Genomic DNA, 23,192 nt, shown 5'->3' with positions numbered 1-23,192 from the left:
AAACCCATTTGGAAATTGCTGGATGTCATTCCTTTGCCGGCCGCAGTGTTTCTTAATGACAACCCCCCTTGATCCTAACTGAGCCAGCACTCCCTGGTAAAATTTGATTCAGGAAGCATTTATTGGTACTTAATATGTGCTCAGCATAATAGTGAATTCAAAAGAGGTAGGCCGTGCTGTGTATGTGTACTATAAACAGCTGGAGGGCAACAAGAGAAAGCTTATGATTGAGGACCAAAAATAAGGATTGAAATCAATGGAACATTGATTATGTAGGAGAACGTTCTGGAAGCTCTGCAGGATGAGAAGGGTTTTTGGAGAGGCAGAGAAGAGATAGTGACAAATGGCCTTAGGATTGCCCTGTTTGAACCTCTGCGGACTGCCTGGAAGTTTCTAAGGGGTACTTCTCCCTGTCCTGTTGTCTGCTCTGCCACGTCCTTCGCAGAGCAGAGGCCACCGGGTCACATCAGAGCTAGGACCGCTTGTCAGTGGGTCACAAGGCTGTCTGGTGTGTGTCATAAAAGCAGTCATGGCTCTAGCATGGACCTAGCAGCCCACTGTTGCTGGGGGATGCGAACCAGACCGGTCTACGGTTTCAGGGTGGGGAGGATTCAACATACACTGCAAGGCTCACTCAGAAGGAAAGCGACCAATAGTTTGAGAAGACGGTGCAAAGCATCTGGGCAACCAGAGCCGCATTCCCGGTGGTGACATTTTCCCGTGTGTTCTTCTGATCGCTATGTGCAAAACCTTCCTGGCAGGGCTCCCTCCGAACAGCAAAGATCATGAGGAGCTGCCATGCTCAGCTGGCGACTCAACAAGTCTGCCCTCAGGAAAACGCCCTCCCCCGACCGAGTCTCTGATGCCTCCCTGTGCCAAGAATGAGGAAGATCTGGAACTGTTTATAGAATGTTCCTTGGATAGCTATTCGAAGAGGCAAACAGCGCCCAGGCCAAACAACTTCCCCAAAGCCTGGTAATCTTCACAAGGGTGGTGGCAGGGTCTGCCTTATCATCCTTTGATCCCAGCAGTTAGCACAGCGCCTGGCTGAGTCTCTCCGTGCCTGGAACATGCGTGTGTCTGGATGGACGAATGAAGGGAGCTCTCCAGGATGGGCTGTGTGTGTTTCCCTGGTGTCCCCCGTCCACGCCAGCCGAGCCACCTCCCGCGCCCGCCAGTCCACCCACACTCGGCACACCGTGCGTATCGGAGTACATACCTGGAGGTACTCCTTGCTGGAATCCAAGTTGGGGGTCCAGCCATTGTCCTCGCCATGGAGCCGGCTTTGCTGAGGCGTCCACCTTTCGTCCGAGTAGGTAGAGGAGGCACTGATCTGCTCATTAGCAATCCGGCCGGATTCCATTCCCAGAGGGACGTTGCACTGGAAGTCTGGGAAAGGGAGAGGGTCAAGGGTAGGATTACGTCTCTCAACCACAAACTCCTGGGATCCCCCAAATTTTGCTCCCTTCTAGGGACAAGTCCTTGCAGGAACTCCCTCATCTTAAAGACCTAATTACACACCCGCCTTTTGAAAATAACTCTGCCAACTCAGGGAGCTTGACAACCCCTCTGGGCCTAAAAAGAAACTAAATTGGGCCTAAAAGAAGTCAGGCTGTGGGTAAATAAGAATCATCATACAAATTAAAAATACAGTCTCAAGTATAAGAACTGTTGGTGCTTCAGGCTACAGACGCTCGCAGACGCCAGATGCACCGTAACTGAAATACAGGTAAACGTGTGATAGACTCGTGGCAATCTGGGTGGGCTGATACATCGTGGGAAGCCTGCTTTCTTCACAAACACCCAGGAGGCCCTTCTGCTTCTCTCTTTCACTCAAATGTCTTGCATTCTGGCACAGAAGACCGGCATTGCAAAGCAGTGAATACCCGACTTCGGGACATTTCTCCGGGAGCACAGCCACGCCACTCTTTTCCCCTATGCCCTCCACCTGGGCACATGGACCCAGAAGTCCAGACTCTGGCTCCGCGCCATTAGTGCAATGGCCGTCCTTCCCAGGGACACTGCAGACACTGGTCAGTATCTGCGTGTGCAGGTGTCCGATAAAGCCCAGCAATTTTTTCAGGCATCAAACCCATTCCCGAGTCACTCTGTGACGGTGCTGGCCATGGGCAGCTCTTGGTGCCATACTGTTTCCCTGTCCCTCAATCTTCATGAGCTCTTGGAAGAACGAAAGCAAAACCCAGAACAAAATCCATCGCCTTTCCAGTTGGCCGGGCTGCCGTGTCTGTGGGTATGCACAGGGTAAGCTTCTACAGCCGGGACAGGATTTGCCCAGCTCCAATCCTTAAAGTATGTCTTTAGGACTCAAGAGTTATCACTTGGGTTTCTAGGGGGCTAAAGGCAGCGCGTCTGAAGCACGCGTCCTAGAGGAGCTGATCTGGAGTTCAGAGTAGATGTGGAGGGAGGCAGGAGACTCAAGGTCTAGAGGGGTATTTCAAGGACAGCTGGGGTCGGAGCTACACTCGAGGCTTTGCAAGGTACCTGGCACAAGGCAGAAGCTTGGAAGGTGTGTACAAGGAAGCATGAAGTCAAAGTCCAAGCATGTATCAGTCTAGTGAAACAAACTCTACCCAGGGCCAGTGATGTTCAATGTAAAATACATAGATGAAGAAGGTTTACAAACTGCTCAGTTTTCTGACCATGGCCATGGAGGCTGACAGAGGGAAAAAAGCTCAAAAAATGTTAGCCCGGGAGGGGACCCTATGTAGATATCCTAACTCACCTCCCTTGCATTCACAGATGAGAAAACTGAAGTGGGAGATGGTCCCGTGACTTACCCTGGGAATAACTCATTCTTGGTACACATACCTACTTTCTAAAGAAATGAGTACCCGGCCGACATTTGTTCGACTCTTACAAATCTCTGTCTAGCAAGAGGAAAAAACCCCCCCGTTCCCTGAATTCAGAGGCTGCTATCAATTCTGGAGAATTTCCCTCTCTTCACTGTACATCTCACAGCCCTGATGGAAGGAGAGGACAGAAGTTCTCAACCGGCCAACTCACTCTCTGGTGGGTCCTGGTGGATCAGGTAATAGCGTGCAGAGAAGCCATCCTTGGCCACCGCCATGTCCGTGTGGAAAGTCAGGGAGAGGATCCCTGTGGACGAGCGTAGTTCCGAGGGGGTTTTGGTCCCACAGTACTTGCCAATCAGAGGGCCAACTAGACAGGCAGGACAAAAACAGGTCAGTAGAAATGGAAATGTCAAACTCCATTTTCAATGCAGTCACCCTTGCCACAATCGAAGTCACTCCACAGAGCACTCTTTGGGTATAGAAGAATGACCAAAGATAGGTTCTAAGGACACTGTCTCAGATTTTTGCTGTACGTTAAAAAATACAGTTGACCTTTAAACAACATGGGTTTGAAGTGCACGGACCTACTTAAACATGGATTTTTCTTTTTTGACAAATACAGTACTGTAAATGCGTTTTCTCTTCCTTATGACTTTCTTAATACCATTTTCTTCTCTTTAGGTTATTTTATTGTAAGAATACAATATAGAATACATATAACATACGGAATATGTGTTCATGGACTATTTATGTTATTGGTCAGGCCTTCAGTCAATAGTAAGTTCTTAGCAGTTAAGTTTTGGAGAGTCAGAAGGCATGTGTGGATTTTTGGCTATATGGTCGACCGGCCCTCTGAATCCCTGCGTTGTTCAAGAGGCAGCTGTACTTTTTTTCTCTGTTCAAGGTGCAACTGTGTTTTCCCTGACTTGGCCTCATTCTCTTCTCTCACTCTGTTCTGGGGACAGGCCAGAGAGCTATCATTATAGCGCCCAACTTACAGAAGAACAAACTGAGGCTCGAGAGGTCACGTGACTTTAGAAATAAGAGCTGAGATTCAGAACCCAAGTTTTCTGACTTAGTCTTATGCTCTTCTCAGGAAATGAAACTGCTCAGTCATCACGCCTCCCTCTCAGTGTAAAACACTGAGGCTCACTACAGAAGTGAACGAGTGGCTTTCTCGTCTCGTCCGAGACGGACTATGAAGACCTATGTTGGATGCCAGCTGAGAAGTACCGGTTCCTTCTGGCCTTGGGTGATACAGCTTTTTGACATCTATGACTGTTTTAATTAATAGTAGTAAAATCATAGTAATAATAATGATGATGATGAAAGCAGCTTATTTATACAGGTAGGACGCCGGGTTTAAGTGAGCTGCCCAGGCTTACAGAGCTGCCTCAGAGCAGAGCCAGGATCCAGATCTAGTCCATGTGGCTCTAGCATCCTACTTGGGCAGAAAGGGTGGTCACAGAGTCATTTTCTATGGAAATCCTGACACCCTGGGGCAGAAGAGGACATTACGGATAGGCTTTCTCATCCTCATCCAGGCCACTCAGTCTCCGCCTATCCTTCTCCAAAGAAATATTTCCAAGAAAGGAAACTGCCTTTCTGCAATTTCTCTGAAATCATCCTTGGTGAAAAACAAGAAAGAAAGTCATCATGGGTCATACACAAACCCTAAGGAGCTTTTGAAGTCTTTGTTCTCTCTTTTTATTGTCACCAAAGCCATTCACAGGCAAAGGCGAAGCTACAGAGAAACGTCTCGTGACGGCGGCATCACTCACCATGCGGAATGCCGTCCCAGATGTCCAGCCAGTCGTATTTGCAGTCTCCCTCTCCCACCTGCAACGGGTCGTGCTCCAGGTCAAAGGTCAGGAACTGCAGGATGATCTCCATCTTGGGTTTGGCCAGGATGGTAAAGGTGCAGTCCAAGTTGTGCGGGTACTTCTCGGGAAACCCGGGGGATTCGATGGTCCCGTTGGGGCTTGTGAAGTTTTTGGAACAGTCTTCGGAGCCTGCATGTAAAAGAGAACTGGAGCATTAAGGGAAGAAAAGAGGCCCTCCTTCAAGGCCACATGGGCTAGTTCAGTGTTTGAGCCCCCATCCCCCTCCTCATACGGTTTTTGTTTCTACTGGAGTGGCCCTTGAAGAAACATACTCTTCACATCCACGTCTCAAGCCTCTAAGCCAGACTCTCTCGAGGAGAGAAATTAGGGGAGGAGTGCTGGCGTGCTCTACGTAACAGAGCGAGAGCACCAGTTGAGGCGTTGGGGAGTGGTGGGGGGTGGTCAGAAAGAAGTGTGTGTGTGAGATACAGAGAGAGAGAGAAAGAGAGAGAGAGAGAGAGAGAGAGAGAGAGAGAGAGTCTCTTGGAAAGAGGAACAGAGTCTTCTTTCTCAATTACTCAGCTGCTTGCTCCAGAAATGTAAGTTATTTCAATCCTTAAGGAAGGCTTGCTGATTGCCAGCAAGGAAAACAATGTCACCCTTTATTTATTGCTGACCTCAACACTAGCCCCTATTGTACCAGAGCCAACGAAGTGCCCCCTTCTCCCTCCAAGATCCAAGGTGCCTCAGGGGAGGGGCAAAGGGGAGCTCGGGTCTCATTCATGTCATGACTATATTAAAACGAGCTGCTCTGTAGTGGTCAGACAATTAACAATCGACTTTTGTAGCTGGTGGATCACAGCAGGGCGTCGGGGATGTTAAAGGCCGCTCTAGCAGCAAGTTTGGAAAAATGCGCCAGTGTATTGACATTTGGAAGGCTTCTGGTCCCTTTGTGGTGGGGAGGGCCTTGTTTGTCTCCGAAGCTCTTGGGGCTGTTTCCTTGGGACTCCGGGAGGCCTTCTTATTAAATGCGGCACACATTCGCGTCCTGGTGCAGGCTTGCATGGCAGTGGGAGCTCTAAGAGGATTAGAGCCACCAGATCTGGGAATGCCTCTAGGTAGAGTCCCATTAAAAGGCGCCTCATGAGTTTTCAGCCAGGACGGGCCTCTGGCGGGTCCCGGGACACTGCAGCCCAGGCCACGGAGCAGCCGGGGCCAGAAGCGGTACCAATCCATGGTACCACTGGAAGGCTGGACGGTCACAATCGATTTCACTGTATTCTGATTTTAAAATTAAAAAAAAAAAAAAAAAAAGGTAGCAGGGTTTATGAGGAGGATAACAGGCACTTGAAGTATGAAGGAAAAATACAGAAATACTCGATAAACCAGGTGTTTACTGGCAGGAGGTGTCCTCTGGGGATCCCACTGCAACAGAACTGTGTGATGTCAATACACGGATCTTCGCCCGCAGCGATGTCTTCATCCTCGGCTCCCGCGGCAGGCCCCTCCGCAGGGCTCCGTATCGACAACAGCTCTCGGGGAGGCGTGAGGGTCGGACTTGGCACAGGGGCCGTGCAAAGAAGTGGGCGAAGGGGGACCGCAACTTCCTTCCGTATCAGACGGAAATCCCAACATCGCGACCAGCCCCTCCGTGCCCTCCGCCCTTCCGACCAGCGCTCTGCCCTGGCAGGGGGGTACCCCGTGCCCGCTGGGGCAAGAGCTAACCTTTCCAGGGTTCTAAACGCTCCCTAAGTGACACATCTGCCCCTCGGAGGCTCTGTGCTCTGTCAAGGGCAGGGCGGCCCCGTGGGCAACCAGGTCCGCAGGGCTGAGCGGGGCCGGTCTTTCCCCTGTGTGTTTACTGCCGAGCCTCCAGCTTTGTTTACTGTCAAGCCTCACACTCTGAAGGGCCTCCTCAATGGTCTGGGATGAGGCGCTTGGGCAAAGCCAAGCCAGCTGGCAGGCCTTTGGAAGGGCTGCGAGGAATCTTGAAAAGGTTAGTGTTCATTGCTATTGTGCGGCCTTCTCCATGTGGGTCACTTAGCCAGAGGAAATTAACTCTCTCTCCACGACTTGCTTTCGGAGCTAGAAAAGGCATCCTGACGTTCCCTCTTTGGGTTTGCTCTCTTGTCATTCCTTTTCAAGGCCAGGGGAATCCCCATCTCCCTGGGAGTGGGGAATTTTCGGTGGAATCTTTCTTTGGTTCCTCCCATCCCTAAGGGACCAAATCTTCCACACTGGACACCTAGTGAGCCCGAGAGAGACCCCGGAGGAGCCTGTTTCCAGGGTTCAGGGTTACAGTCCTGCATTTGGGTGGTCAGAATTTTTCCATATGATATCTTTAAGGCGAAATGAACAAATAAAAACCACCAAAAAGAGTGTGTATCTCTCTCTGACACATGGCTATACATGGGTATATCCTCTGGCTTATTTTAAACAAGGAAAAAAACCAGTTTTATCCTTTCTATGCAGAACAATCACACTCGTCCATTGCAGGGGTACCTTCGTCTCTAATTGTGCCACTCAGAGTCTGGACTGTGGGTAAAGTGTCGGAAAGCAGGAGCTGAAGAGTGACTGGAGAGGAGGTCTCAGGACCATCTTGGGACAAAAGTGGAATCTTGTAGACATCTAGTTCATCCAAGATTCTTTTCTGCCATGCAGTAAAAGAATTAAAGATCAGGGGCGCCTGGGTGGCTCAGTGGGTTAAAGCCTCTGCCTTCGGCTCGAGTCATGATCCCAGGGTCCTGGGATGGAGCCCTGCATCGGGCTCTCTGCTCAGCAGGGAGCCTGCTTCTTCCTCTCCCCGCCTGCCTGTCTCTCTGCCTACTTGTGATCTCTGTAAAATAAATGAATAAAATCTTAAAAAAAAAAAAAAAGGAACTAAAGATTTAAAAAAATAGCTCAGTCAACAAACACTCCAGTTCACTCCATGCTAAGGCTGTCCACGCAAGCTGGGGGATTTCGGCTGCAGTGGATGATTTCATACCAAAGGAGTCTGGTGTGAAAAACGCCCCCTCCGTGTTTTCCCACTGTCAATGTTACAATAACTCTGCAAGTGAAAGGCGAATCTGCATAAAGCTATTTAAAACGTGGTGGATTTATCCCGTTGGGACACTGCTTGACCTTGAAAGGTGAATTCAGTTCAAGAAGTAGGACTAGAGGACACTTGCTAAGGTTTCTCTGTCTGTGAATGACCCCAGGGCTTTCAGTTTCTGAAATGTCACTGGACACCAGGAAAGAAAACTTGATCTTGAACTTTAGTCAAACGAGTATCAGAAAACGAACAAACCAAAAAACCCATGTTTTCCAGTGATGCAGCATCCAGCGTTACTTTTAAAGTCATTTTAAAATTCCTTTCTCCGTTCTGCTTAGGATTGGGCAATCTGAGATCCTTTAAGTTTGCGAGCCATTTCGGTTTGCTCTTTTACACGTGGACAGTCTGGTATTATGTTGACTCTTTTATAAACCACTTCACTCAGGGCAGACAGGAACCTCCCACTCTAGCCACATGCCCCCCCGTCTAGACCCGAGCTGGGGGTTTGCGTCTGTCAGGAGAATTCTGCAGCTGACGCTGGCCAGGGCGATGCGCCGTCAGGCTTCCCTGGTCCTCAGGAGGGTTATCTTGTGTATCTGTGTTTGCAGTCCCCCTTCTTTCTCTATGAATCTGACTAGCAAACATAGTTGTGTTTGTTTGGATTTCCGCGGCCTGTTCACACATTTCTTTCATGTTCTGTGGGTGACGTCAACTTTGTGTATTTTCTTCCAGGACTCCGACAGTGGAAATGTGGGGGCAGGGAGGGCATGGCACCTGGAGGAATGCTCATCCTTCGAGACGTCTCAGCTTTGAACCGTGTAGCCCACACACCTACGCACGGTATACAGGGCCGATTTTCATGCCGAGAGCTGCTCTCGCAGGCAGGCATGGTGGCAGGAGACAGTGGACCCCAAGAAGAGCACTGGGTTCTCGTTTTCTCTCTTAGGTTCCCCCAGAAATGTGGCCGCTGTGGGTGGGGCTGTGTCCCACTGCAGGAATCTCTCTCCTTCTTTAGGCCGTCCTAGTCCTTGAAGCAGGCTGCCCCACTGCTCCACGCCAAGCCGCCTGCCACGGCTGGAGTTCCTGCGTCTAGGCATCCACAGACAAGCAGTCCTCAACACAGCAGCGCTCTGTTACGCTACCCTCTCGTGCGTTTTAACTTTTACCCTCATCCCTGCAAATGTGCATCGTGGAGAGGGTTAGCATTCACTCCTTCTGCGACTTTCCGGAGACTATGGCACCATCCTTTGGGAAATACTAAGTCAGGAAGCATGAAACAGAGATGAGCTCAAGGGTCCTGCTCACCCTTCCTGTGATGTCCCTGGGCCAGCTCCCCAGAAGACCCTGCTTGCAGCTGCTTTCCGTTCCCTGTCCGCACAGGGGAGTGGAGTGACGGCGTTAGCCCTGGGGACCCTGGCTATGGAGTTGACTTCCCAGGTCCCCCGCTTGCTAAGCCACTCAATGGAGCCCTCATTCTCATAACCCGATCATGTTCATTCTACTACTCGGTGCGGATTCCTATAGCCTCGTATTATAGTTTTCTTCTCGGTTTACATAACTATTTACCTACGTTCATCCAACAACATCCACTGCACGTCTGTTACATAGGAGGGTTTGCACACCTGTTTGCCCACGAGAAGAGGGCAAACATCCCGTTTTTATTCCTTTCTATCTTCTCTCTCCCCGCTGCAGAAGAGGAGACGATGAAGGTTCCAGCTGAGCTGGTGGATGACCCATCGGAATCTTATATAGGACTCTCGGCAATACGGATGGAGGCATTCAGGAGCCTCTCACCAGCCTCCTGGGACAGTGGACACAGACTGCCGGTCCCTATGACCTCATGTGGTTGGGAGCGTGATGACCCATGACAGACGGGCCTTCTTGGGACTTGTGCCCGGGACAGTCTGTGCTCCCACTCTGGCTCGATGATGGCTGGACGCAGTTCCCTCGGGCCTGCCCCTTCATTGGATTCTACGCTCTTGCTCTCAGGCAGACAAATCTGACAAATATTTAGACAGAGTGGATATAAAAAGGGCTTTCAGCAGCTACCACTTCCTTTCAAGAACTGTTTATTGAAAAGAAAACATATATGAATAGGGCCCCTTACACTGAACCCCACAGGCGCCGGACTTGGGTCTCTTGATGACAAAGTGGACGGCCTCCCCTTGAACAGGACTCCGTCCACGAGTTGTAAAACAGAGGCTCAGAGGGGCCACACTGGTAGATGGCGAGAGCCTGAGAGGTGGGGAACAGGCCGGGGGTGAGAGGGGGACTGGGGGGTGCACTTTGCTCAGTCTCAAGATAACGAGCTCGCACACGGGAGGGCCCGGCACGCTGCTCGGAGCGCGTCAGTGTAGATACTGGGACTTGGGAGTACGAGTTGGGTCAGTCCGGTTATGAATAAGGAGGGACCCATGTTCTCAGAGCCTAAACTAGTCGAAGGGGGGCCTAATGGAAAGCAGGCAGTCACCTTAAAGGAAGTGCAGTGTGCTGTCTCTTTCTACTACCTTTTTGATGGCTTTTCAGGAGGTATTTACCCTGGCATTTAGGAAGTCGGGGTCCAACAGGCACAAGATGTCAAATGGGTCAGCAGGGGGAATTCGGACGAACCACATGCGAACGTAAATGTATGGATGTATGACTACGTTTGTATGTAGTCCTACTGTATGACCCCACTGGTAAGATCTTTTAGAGACTCTAAACACTGAAAAGATTATGCCCTTCTGCCCATGAAATTCTGGATAAAGGCAACATTAAACCATGAAGTAATTAGGAGGAAGTTCGACCAAGTTTTGCTTTTTTCCCATGAAGATTACTGTGATTTTTAAACACACACAAAAATTGAATTCTTTTTGAAAGCATTTGTGTATTTTATTGGTGCTCCCTCCGCTCTTGGTGCCACAGACAATGCTTGTCTGCCTGGCGGGCATGCCCAGCGCTAACCATGCAAGGCTCGCTCTCAAGTTGGATAAGTTAAACCGGCTTTTTCTTCTGGGGCTGTGTCCATGGTCCCCCTGAGCCCCTCTTCCAACTCCAAAAACTTATGTAACTTTCCACTACGCACATGGAACCATCACACAGTTCCCTTGGACGGTGCTCCAGAACTAGACACCGATGGTGGCCCCATGTCTTCTGGGGTGCACCCAGAACCCCACTCTCCACCCGTGACCGCACTGACCTGTCTTGAAGATCTCGTAGCGCAGGGAGAAGCCTGCCCCCTGCCGGGCATAGTCCGAGGTGAATTTGATGTAGAGCACGGAGCCCGAGGAGATGATGGTGGGAGGGGCGATGTTCCCACAGTGCTTTCCCAGGAGGTCTGCAGATTCACTGTCTCCATCCCGAATCTCAATGAAGTCATACCTACGTGAGGTGGGTACAAAGGGGCACGTATGAGCAAAGATGACTCTCAGGAGAGGAAAGGGACCACTGTCTCGCCCCGGCTCCTGTGCTCGCCCTTTCTAGACCCCGGGGGTGTTTCATATTGATAAACAAAGGCCACTTAGGTTTGCTTCTCTCTATAGACTGATCGACCTCAATATAGGAAGCTGCATTGCTTTATTGAAGCCATGGAGAGAATGGGTGCCTCGGTGGATGGCTAGATTTTAGGGCCTTATCTCTTGCCCACATAAGAACACAGCATCCTTCTATCAAATATCTCCAAGCAAGCACTTTTCTTTCCTTCCATAGCACCATTTTTGTTTCCATCATGATCTCTCTGTATCTTAGTCTTTTCTTCTTAGCTCTGCATTACTGCAAGTGACTTAACCCCTCTGAGATCAATTTCTTCATCTGTACAAGATGGGGATAAAAATACCCAGTTCAGAGGGCTGGGTTGGAGATAAAATAAAGGATATGAGGAAGGTGCTGGGCACAGAGCCAGGCACACTGGGGACGTTCCTGAGGGATCTGCTTACTTTCCTGCCCTCTCCCCATGGTCCAGTTTCCTCCTGGGTTACTCCCTCTTCCCTTATCTTTACTTGTTCGTGATAAAGACTCCCGTGTGTGGGCCCCTCGCTCCTTGAGATGACTCTACCCATTTCACCTCTGCAGCATCTAGTCAACAACATGTTTTTAAAAGGAATCAGCATTGTATTAGAGAAGGCCATAAAAACCTTTCTCCAAAAGCAGGGGGTGAATCCCTGGGGACCCAGTGTCTAGGAACACAGAACTATTAGCCTCAGCAAGAGGCAGAGCAGGCTGCCATCCCTGCGCGGAGGCCTGAGCTCATTTCAAACCCAATCAACCTGGTCCCAGCTTGGGGAAGACTCGTCAAAGACAGACATCCTTGGCTAGGTTTGCAGGATGGTGCACACACCGCGGGACGCCATTTTAACCGCACCGGCACACATTCAGGGCCTTGCTGTGTGTTCTGGCCATCTTCATGGTGCCGACTCCGTGCTCCTCCCTGGGCTCCCAGTGACTACCACTGTCTCCGCAGCTGAGGTGGGCGAGTCCTTCCCCACCAGCTCCCTGCAAACTTCTGGTCACTGTCCCCACTATTTACTGATAACCATCCCCTTCCTTCTCTCTCCCTGTTTGTTTATTTTGCAGCACACTGTTAAAACAACATGGAAGAGATTTCTCTCTTTTGGGTAAAGAGAGGGAGAAGCGACCCTCCCTGGGATGTGCCTGCAGGCTCCTGCCACACACACAGGGTCTGTGGGAGCTGGCTGCCTGCACAAGCAGCTTATTTGAGTCTCAGTGGCCCAAGGCCTCACTGCAGCCCCCAGGAGCCATATTTCAGACTGCACAGCCACTTAGGAACAGGGCAGTGAAGGAAGTGTAAGGAAGGGACCGGGATTAGTTCAGTCTTGGACCCCAGAGGGCTGGAATCCTATAGTCAAAAGAATCACAGAAACTGGTGCGTCTAGTGTAGACAAGATGGCGGGTCTCCCCTCAGCAGCTCCGGAGAGAGAGCCACAGACTGAGAAAGGCAGTGGGGGTGGGGGAATCTGTGATTTCAATTTGGGAGAGGGCTCTCAGTTTGAAAATGTGCTTCCTCACTTCCAAAACAAAAGGGGAAAGATAGTTTGTTCTCAAAGGAAATTCCCCAAACCTTCTGGAAAATCCCTCCTTGGTATTTCCACTCTGAGGTAAGCACTGTTAATCAGTCAGTCAATCTCAGCTGAGTAACGGTGATGTCCCATCAGGGTGTGCCACTGTTGAGAAGCCAGCCGTGTTCAGGAAGCAGATATTACCCAGTTCACGTGAGTAGTGGATGTAGGAACCTGGATGGAATCGTCCCGCTCACCCTTACCCCCCAACCTCCGCCCCTTGCCAGGCCCTGGCTGATCCCAGAAGCAGACAGAACTAGGTTTGGATCCCAATGTGGCCTTCTTAGCTGGGTGACCTCAGGCAAGTTACTTAACCTCTCTGATCCTCAGCAATGGGGAAAATGACAGCCAAAAGGGATATTCGAACCTTTTTCCTAGGGTGGTTGTGAGATGTAAGTGACCAACATAATCTGTATAGAGCGTGAGTACTCAGCCTGGTTGTCAGTCAGCCGTGATTTGTTGTATCCTCACACCCATTTCTGAGGTGAATAGAGCGAGTGAGTAAAAGTGCAGTGTAAGTGGAACGAACATCTGTTATAACATTTTGGAGAGCATTTTGGCAGAAATGTGACAAACTTTTTAATCCAGCAATTCCACTGCTAGGAATTTTTCCTAAGAAAATCATCAGACAATTGTAAAAAGATGTATATGTATCTTTGTGGGTGTAGATATAATACAAAAAAAAAAAAAAAGCATAAAAAAAGTGAAAAGATGCTTCGTTTATAAACAGCACCATATCAAAATGTCCAACAAAGGAAGGCAGGGAAATCAATTTTGGTATATTTATAAAATAGAATGCTCTACTGCTATAGTGGATTGATAGTGTTTTAGGTCTAGATATTTTGTTTTTATAGGAAAATGGCCATGCTATATTGTTAGTTTAAAAAAATGGATTTTTAAAAAGCAATGTGTTAAAATACCTATGTATATATCTGTGTACATATATATACACACACAATCTTGCACACATAAACAGAAAAAAGTCTGAAAGACTACATAAACTAAAATATTAACAGTAGTGAGATATACGGATGGTAAAACCGGTAATTGCTACTTCTTTCTTTGTTCTTTTCTATTATCTGAATTGCTTACAATGAGCTTGCATTTCTTAATAAGCCACAAATATATACAATAAAGCTGCTTCCATTAAGAATTTTTTTTTTTTTCCACGGTGACAGATGGTGACTACACCACCGTGGTGAGCACCGGGGAACGCATCCAGTTGTCAAATCACTATATCCTATACCTGAAATTCATGTAATGGTGTATTTAACCAGATTTCAATAACCCATAAAGCAGTACACGATAGAATAAAAGAAAACATAAGATAAGGAAGATTTTTTGTTCAGAGTAGGACCGCAGAGAAAAAGAACCAGCTCTCACGATGTGGCAAATGAAAATGTGATTCCCGTCATCACCAGCATTAGCCCCGCCCTCCGTGTCTCCCAGAAGTGTAGCGAGGAGGACTAAGTCAGTCACAGCGCTGGGTGACCTAGAACCGGGACAGGGACGTGGCCCACACCCAGAAAATACTTGAAGGTATTTTTTGAAAATGATACCCAGATATCTCCAGGCTTTGTGTCGCCTGTTTCTCCAGAAAGGACAATGAAAGGTCCAGACATCCCACTGGCTGGGTCACCAGGAGGGGAGGGTTCTCTCTGGTTGCCTAATCACGCGTGGAGTAATTTAGGGGATTAACACAATCAGCGACGAAGCTGATGGCAAATGCCATGGCTGTACGCCTGCCTCAATTTACTCCGTGGATGTACCACCCAAATCCTTTTTTTGTAATGCCGGCAGCTACAAATACATCCTTACGTATTCACGTACACACAGTGAAGGGATGCATTTTTGAAAAAGGTTTATACATATCAATCGAATTATAAATTTTCTTTCCGGGCTTGTTATTTAAAGGACCCCTCTGGTAAATCCTTTTGTGAAGCAAATAATCAGGCTTACTTAAACTTCTTAGAAAAACTGCATTTTTCCTATCAGGTTTGCTTGAGGGGCAAGGGACCCCCAGTGACAACTTGGTGGCTGACACCCTCTCCCCCATCCCCCAGTGCCCAGGCTTTGCCCTGTGGACAACACAGTCTCCTGGCTGGGCTTTTTGTATAAAGGGCACGCACTGAATGACATGCTGACTTCACACAGAACGTCTCATTTATGTCCTGTGTGACTGACTCATTTGGGGAAATTTTTTATTATTAGGGATTTGCTACAGCTGGAGTAAATCTCCTTAGAAATTTCAGTGTTGTCAGGTTCATTTGGAAGAGCTCGTGGGGGATTAGGAAGTTTGTGGCCTTGGAATAAATACGGCTCCTCCTCGAGCAGCTGATAGCCAGCATTTGTCTGGTAAAGGAATCTGGGGTCCAAACTCCCGGCTCACCCCCAACGACAGCCAAGGAGGACAACCCGCAAGGCCATTCCTCTTAGAACACATTATTCGTCTTCCAGAAGAAAACATAAACCAGCTAACGGACATATTAACTACTGTGTTTGCATTTCATTATTCATAATCTCCCTCAAATGAAAAAATTCCTTCCAAAGCTTTAACACTACCTTTTATTATTTTAGCCGTCTATTTACTTTCCTAAGCTGAAGTAGCCATTTTCACTCCTACCTTTTTCCTTTCTCTCCAAAATGGCTCCCGGGTGCCTTTTTACTTTTCTCCTCACAGATTCTGACGTCGGCACGTCGAGCGTTTGTCTAGAGAACATTTTCTGTACGTTCTTCCTCGACTTCAAAGTCTTAATTTCTCTCCCCAAACCCACATTTGGGGCGTGGGAACCTTGACGGTGGAATTAATTTTCAGAGTCCACAGGAGAGGTAGGAAAAAGCAACAGACTCCTTGTTTCCTCTCATCACTAGGCAAACATGAAAAGACGCTTTCTAGTTTCCATAACTCTATCCACGCTTGACACTTCCCAGCAGGCCCCCGAAGGCTGGGTTAGCCAACCGAGCCTGAGCTAGAAGATTCTTCACGACATCCAGGCCCTTCTCAAATGGCCAGATGATGTCCACCCTGCCGGAGTGCCACCGAAGGAACTGCCACTTAGAGCTGCTTGTGAGGAGATTTCTCTGTCCTAGGTGGAGTGCTTGGTGCTCTGGGGAAGAGGGCTGTGCTCATTCTATGATACTTGGGTCTACACATCACAGCACTCATGCCTCCCCGGCACCCATGTCTGGAAGCCAACCAGTCAATGTCACCTCTTACGCTACTTGTATCACAAATTTTTAAGACCTCACACTTTGCACATGGCAAGCTCTTTCTAGCCCCTGGGCTTTTGCACGGTCTCTTCCCTCCGTCTGTGATCCCTTCTTCTATGGTTGGTGCTCTCTCCTTTTTCGCAGTTCAAAAATCACCTCCTCAGAAAAGCCTGTCCTGACCACCCTATTTCAGACCCTTCTTCTCCGCCTCGCCATCCTCATACTGCCTTTATAGCTATTATCATTCACAAAGGTCTTGTCAATATACTTGTTTATTTCTTTGGAATCTGTGTCCTCACTACATAGTAAGCACCACGAGGGCAAGGACCTTGCCTTTTTACTGCGGAATTTCTACTCTTTCCATGGTGGCTGGCATAGAGCTGGGCTTGTTATTTCTTGTGGTGTGAGCAAATGAACGAGGGGCCTACCGTTGGTAAGTTCAGGAAGAATTCACTCTGTGATGATGTTTCCCGAGGGGACGGATACATTTGGTCCATTTTCTACTCTTTGCCTTTGTGCTCCAACACATTCACTGAGCTATTCTGGTTTTATCTGAAAACCGAAATGTTGCCTCATGACTCGAAAACATGAAATATAACATTTTGAGTGGAAGAAACATCTCAAATCATGCTGACAGCATTTTCACTATTAGCGGCAAACAAATCAACTATAATTAAAATTCTGTCAAAGTGATTTGAGATTTTTCTCACACTTTCAAAGTTCCATATTTCATGAGTAGATTATGGAGGCCAGAGAATCTACCACCTCCTGGAGTGCCTTTCTTCTGGGAAGCTCAAAGACATCTACAAACACTGTCTTATTAATCCTTACATTAAAACCTGCAGGGAAAAGAGGAGGAAAAGACAACACTGTCACATACAAGTTCGCAGGGAAGAAGCTGCCTGAGACACAAAGAGGCTGTGGGCAGGTCTGCACAAGGCCCACCCAAGTCTCTGGTCCAGTCAGACCTACAGCCAGGTCACCTGGTCTCTGGCTCAATAGTGAAATCCAGCCTTTATGGAGAAATCAGGTCAAGGTCAGGTCAGATTTTTTTTAAAGAAGCAAATTTCATTTCCTTGAATTTTTCCCTTTCATCAGGGCCACCCATTTAAGAAGAAGCTAGAACAGCACTGGGAACATCAGTGGAAAGAAATACCAACCATTTACTGAGCATTTATTATGGGCTAGGCCCTTGTTTAGATATTACTTCATTTAATCCTCATGCTGTCACGGTTGCCACCCATTTACAGATGAAGAATCTGGGGTTCAGAGAGTCTAACTGACCTGCCCAAAGTCCCACGAGAAGGATAGGTTGGAGTCTCACTCCTGGGCCTACAGGCCTCACCTCCATCCCGTGAAAGTATCAGATTGTGCCTGTACAATAGCATCAGAAGGTATGGGGTATAAAGAAACTGCTTGGTTCCCGTTAGAGACTTAGCAGAATCTTGCTCTTTTTATTTAGCTGTTTCGTTTAAACAAAGCCTAGAGGACTTGCCAAAATTAATAGACAAATCACCGATAGAAGCAGTGAGCGGATTTGGAATCTATGGTTTCAAGACTCACCCAGTTGAAATCTGGCTTTTAAGTGTTCAGATGGGATAACATATTAATTTTTGCAAGTGAAGTATTTTTATAAGCACATATATACCCATATGTGAACATATGGTCCATCGAGTGAGAAAACAGTATCCTGTGTATTTATAAGCTCTTAAAGTATCATCTAGAGCACATATTCTTCAACCCGTGGATTTCTAGTAGGACCCACAGAGTTTCAGTAGGTGAGAGATGCCCTAGAGTCAAACGCAGAAATTTTGTGCGTTTGTGTGTACGCACATTTTCCTAGGTCTGTGACCAAAAAAAAAAAAAAAACAAAAACAAAAAAACTTAAATGACTGTGATACAGAAACATATCCGTCGATAAGCGGGTGTGATCTCTGAGAAGTGTGGGGCACGGGCTTTGTAGGCAGACCCAGCTGTTTCCAGCACGTGTTAGCGGCACAAACGCAGGCACTGAGCCTCTCTAAGTCTCAGTTTCTTCATCTAGAAAATGGAAATAACCATGATCCCCACCTTGTGGGACTGTTGGCAGGACTGTGAAAGTCCACACGAGCCCAGAAGGGTGCTAGATACCTGCGAACGTTCCTGGGAGACACTGGTTATTTTTACTGTCACTTGTGTTTTTACAAAGCAGGGTGGCAGACGTTGGGGAGAGAAAGGGTACCTACACATGAATCAAACGGAGGAGGGAATGAAAAGTCATAAAGTTAGAGATGGCTCTGATGCCCCCCAGCCTCAATGCTAGGGGTGGCGGTTTCTTAAAAAAATCCTCCCCTTATACAAATCCATCAACAGTGCTTTCGTGGCTTGAGTTTTTGAGATTGCCTTTCACTCTCGTGTTTCTGAGCCCCGGCTCCAGAACCAGCCTGCCATGCTGGATTCAGAAGAGCCCGTGCCTTCTGCACCCCAACCCCCTCGCCAGCCCCCCGCCCCCGACTTGGCGGGTCTTGAACAACTAAGGGTCGACCTCCTTCACTGGTGAGTTAATGCATGTCAACAGCTCAGTACGGCGCCTGGCACATAGTAAGTCCTCAATAAATAAACGCCAGTCATTATTAGTACTATTACTGTTGTCGTTACTGTTATTCTTCGCTCAATCACTACAAGGACCCCAACGGGCCAAGACTCGGCATCAGTTTGACTCTCAGGGTTGGCGCCACTGCCTTTTCAATGGCGACTGCTGGCAGTTGCCTTTTCTTCCCTCATTTCTTCCCACCACCCGTCTCTGATGCTCGGGGCTTATCCACAATCCCCGCACAGCCAGGGTCTTCACGGCGCCTCAGAAAGGAGGAAATCTGACCCCCCCCCCTGCAAAGGAAGTATGCGAAGAAAATAACCCAAAACAAACCGAAGGAATTATTCCAGAAAACCTTGAAGGCAAGAAAATGGAAATACAAATAACGTCTATTTATAATTGCTGGTTGTTTTCCGCAGAAGCCCCGGGATGATGGAGAGGGCCCTGCCGATCTCATTGTTCCTGCCGGAGCAGGCTGCCAAGATCGCCTCGCGACGTGAGGAAGGAGGCCGCTGCAGACAGGGTGTCTGAGAAGTCTCGCTGTGGGTGAACTTTCAGAGAGCGAAGGGCACACAACAAAGTCTCGGGCTCCTCTCCCCAGGTCCCTCGCTGAACACCGCTTCCCCCACTGACCTGGCTCCCCAGCAAGGCGCATTCCTGAGGCCACAGATCTGTTCCACTCCTGGACCAGTGAGCGCTCGGGAGGCCGGCTTGGATGGAACGTGTTTGCTTATGTAAGGAAGGATTTTCTAGGCGACCAGTGCCAATGTGAAGTTGAATGCTGTTGGGCAGGCTGTTTTCAGCACGACGGTTGGGTCTTTTTTCCATCTGCGGTACACGCCTATAAAGTCCTCACTCTCTGCGTTTAGCTCAAAGGGCTCCTTGTTAGCATTTTGTAAGGACACCAGAGTAGGAAGTAGGTAAGAGTAGCCCATAATTCATGCCTGTGCCCCAGCAGGCTGGTGCTCAGAGGTGAAGGTGAACCCTGCCCAGCAAGGCCAGACTGGTCTATACTGGCCTGGATCAGTGGAGCTTGCATGCCTCAGTCTGCCTCATCTCATAAATGGGAACACGGCTCATGCCTCTGTGCCTTCCGGGGCTGGTTGGAAGGGGCAGAAAGCAACTGGCATCCACTAAGGGGAAATCAGAGTACACCATCCCCGGGCCAGGGTGTGCTGGCAGCAGCCTCCCGACACTTGACCAGGCAAACGGTTCCCTCTGGAACAAGCGCTCGCTAACCCTGGCTCCCAGAGGGTCTAATTGTGAGAGCAAATCATAACCTTCCCATCTGTCCGAAAAATGGGAGCCTGCTGGGAGTGAGGCGTACTGGGCATCAGGGAATCAATCAGTGCATCGGAAAAACGTTTTTCTAAGGATTCAGGCTCCCAGTCATGTTTCTGTCCCGCTTTGCTGGCATCCAGCCCCCATAACAAAATTTTATAAAATACAAAGCTTGCCTGAAAAATGTACCCTGCAGAAATCCAAGCAGGAGACCATTTGGGAGTATGTGGCTGGTGTGCTGGGCCCTTTCCTTGGGTTTCATTCACTGCAAGCCTCAGGTTACAGGGCTCAGAGCTTCTCCTGGCGCCAAGGGCAGACTTGTCACGATAGTGCAAACAACATGTTAGTTGTGGAAATGATGGACCTGTGCTAATGACCAAGCAGGAAGGTTGCTGCCACGCCAGGGTGGACATTCTGAATACAGCTTTTAGTGGCCAGTCAGCTGGGACAGCTTCCGCATCTCCAGCCAGCACCGGGTGACCAGTGCTTTCCTCGATGGCTGGGTTGTGAAGGCGCCCGGGCGGCACCGGGAGCAAAGGCTGACCATGACCAGTCCGGCCTGGTGCATTTCAAAGCTTTTGCCTCTCCCCATCACAGAAACGGTCCTGTATTCTGCAAGAACAGGCTAGCATCTCTTGCAGTGGTGGGGTGGTGGGGGGGGGGGCATGGAAGGTTGGTAGAAGGAGCAAGCGTTCAGGAATATTGGGTTCTCTTGGCAGGGGGCTCCCTAAGACTAGGAAGAACTATGTCTAGAAAGGACAGCAGCTTCTACAAGAAAGGGAACCAGATTGCGGCAAGTCTCTGAGCAGGATGGACGCAGACCTTGAAGGACCTTTATTTATTCCACAGCATCACAGCCCCTTTGCTTTGTGCAAGGAGCTGTTGGCTGCTTGGTTGCAGAGCTACTGACTTGGGGGGGGGGGGCGGTGGGGCCCCCCTGCACCCAGGGAGGGAGCTCTAGTGCCAGGGATAAGCTGGGAGAGCCACACAAGTATAAGGGCCCTGGTGGGCAGGAGGGCCGTAGAGACCGCAGCAGAGCAGCCTCAGCGCCTAACCTAGCTGCCTGCCCCGAGGCCAGGACCCAATCTGGTATCTGCTTGGACCTCAGTTTCCCAGCGGATAAGACCAAAAAAAAAAAAAAAAAAACAACAACCCCAGAAAAACTTTCTTACCCTCCTACCACTCTCAAAGGGATGACACATAGATAAATCACTTTGAACTTTTAGATGAAAGGTGCTCTATAAACTCGAGGTCTCATCAACCGTAATTGTTACGGTAATTATTTTAATGATAATAATGATGATAATGGGAGGGGGGGTGGGGTGAGGACGAAACCTCCTACCTTGAGACAAAGAAAAACTCTTCCATTAAAACCTGCCTCAGGATTCCTTCTGCTCCTGGCTCTCTCAACCATCTTCAAACTGCCAATTCCTGGGCTGAAATATTATTTACTTTCCTTCCCAATAAAACAATTATTTGTTCCACCGCTCTCCCTCTCGCTCGCTCTCCGTGTGTCTAGCTTCGCCCTGACAGCTCAGCCATGGACTGTTTACATGTCTCGCTCACCTCCAAGACTCTGGTTCAGCTCCATTGACACTGAAGGCAGGAGAATTCTCTGTGTGTGAGGAATCAATTACTTCCGCTGACACTCTATTACTCGCCCTCACATCTTCGGATTCCAGCTGCACAGGGAGGCGGTGGGGGAATGGCAGGGAATTTGAAGAGGATGATGAGGGGGGCCGGAGGGGACCCGCGGAGTAGAAGGTGGATGACAGAGAGGCAGACGGAGACCGTCGACAGAGCGTCCCAGAAAGAGCTCTCTCTCCTTGACTGCCCTGCTGGCATCCGGAGGTGACCCCGCGGCAGGAAGAGGCAAAGAAAAGAGTAAGAGACGGAAGAGGAAAAGAAAAGACTTGTCAGAGATGTCTAAGGAAATCAGAGAGGGCTCAAATACCTAAGGATGGGGACAGTGGGTGACAGCTCTCAGTACAAGGACACAGACATAGAAAGCCAGCTTTGGGTGGTGGGCTTTCCAATTCCAGCCACTACTATTACTGTCTGCGAGATCTCTCTCACAGTGTGCCCACCTGTTAAATGGGAATAACAGTAGTACCCAGTCATATATATACAGATAGACAGACAGATACAGATAGACTGTCAAGATGCTTGATTACAAAGGTAGGAAAAAAGCATAAAAAAATCATGTGGATTTCTTTCATCATGTGAAGTCCTTTGCTAGCTTCCCAAACCTAAGCCCAGTTCACATGTTTTTCTTTCTTCTTCTTTTTAAAAATTTTATTCTGACCCAGCTAACATTTTTCAGGGATTTTCCTTCTAGGGAAAAAAAAAATTCTGATTATGTAAATTAAATACAACCATCTACTCTGCAATCACTGAGATGAGTTGTGAGGCCCTAGGTTTTATAATGAAGGTCGATTATGGAAGCTCTTTTCTGGAAGGAAAGACAAGGGCAGCTAACATGTATATATTTTTTTCCTGGGATGATTTATCCGGGCCGAAGTAGAAGAATGGAATTAAATTATCTATTGAGTTTCTCTTAATCCAAAGGTTTCAATCCCCCTGCCATTAAAAAGGAAAAAACAAAGAGAACATCGTATTTGCTATAGGACTCATGACTCTAGGAAAATACACAAACCGCTTTTTAAGAAAAATCTAATTTTTTTTACTTGGTCTCTTTGGTCCTCCTCTTTATCCTCTCCCCACCCTGAGCTCCCACTGAATTTCTGAAGACTCTCACCCGGTGTAATTAGCTGGGAGAATTACACGCAGTTACATGGGGTAAGATGCTGGCCCTCTGGGACAGCTGGGTTCAGAGAAGGTGCCAGGGCTGAGAGGCAGAACAAGTGGGATTGTGTATTAGAAAACCTCAAGTGATTTTCTCAATCAGGAGATAAAATGCATTGTTAAGAGGGACTTCCATAGCAAAGCTTGCGTTTGGAGCGTTGTGATTGCAACATCGTGTATTTAAAAACAAACTGCCAAAAATAACCGTTGTCCCAACTGCTCTTTAACCTTGGTGGGAGGAGGAGAACAATCTGTGATGTTTTTTTCCCACTTCTCAGCCAGCAGAGTTGCTGGGTGGAGTCCTTGGTCAAGGCTGGTGTGCCGGGGTCTGCGGCGGACTGAGCCGGAGTCAGCTGGCCTGTCCATTTTATTGCACCATGTACCTGCCGGGGGATCTGTTTCTGTCGTTAGTAGGGTTGTTGCAACACAGAAAAATATTGCTGCTCATTGGCTCCTTGGGGGAATCAGAATATTTCTGTGGTTGGGCAGGCAGTAAATCTATAATAATGTCATGAGTAATCAACGTGAGGCTCTCTCCTGAGTGCAAGGCACTCTCTTGAACCAGAGAACTCACACTCTGTTTCGATTTCTGAGGACTCA

At 48.6% G+C, this 23,192-nt stretch overlaps 1 protein-coding gene across 4 annotated transcripts in view; it reads right to left on the bottom strand.

Moving 5' to 3' along the window:
• Positions 1-23,192, bottom strand: part of NRP2 (neuropilin 2) — a 114,837-nt gene that overhangs the window by 69,557 nt on the left and 22,088 nt on the right. For all 4 annotated transcript variants that reach the window (XM_059393294.1, XM_059393296.1, XM_059393297.1 and 1 more), the window contains exons 3-6: positions 10,849-11,030; positions 4,595-4,825; positions 3,025-3,180; positions 1,220-1,389 (exon numbers count right to left, since the gene is read on the bottom strand). In XM_059393294.1, the coding sequence (XP_059249277.1) occupies positions 1,220-1,389; positions 3,025-3,180; positions 4,595-4,825; positions 10,849-11,030 (739 nt within the window). The remainder of the gene's footprint in view (positions 1-1,219; positions 1,390-3,024; positions 3,181-4,594; positions 4,826-10,848; positions 11,031-23,192) is intronic.

Source organism: Mustela nigripes, chromosome 3, assembly GCF_022355385.1.
Source record: "Mustela nigripes isolate SB6536 chromosome 3, MUSNIG.SB6536, whole genome shotgun sequence".
Taxonomy (NCBI): Eukaryota; Metazoa; Chordata; class Mammalia; order Carnivora; family Mustelidae; genus Mustela; species Mustela nigripes.
The sequence above is the reverse complement of the archived record's forward strand: the minus strand, read 5'-3'. Positions and strand labels throughout refer to the sequence as shown.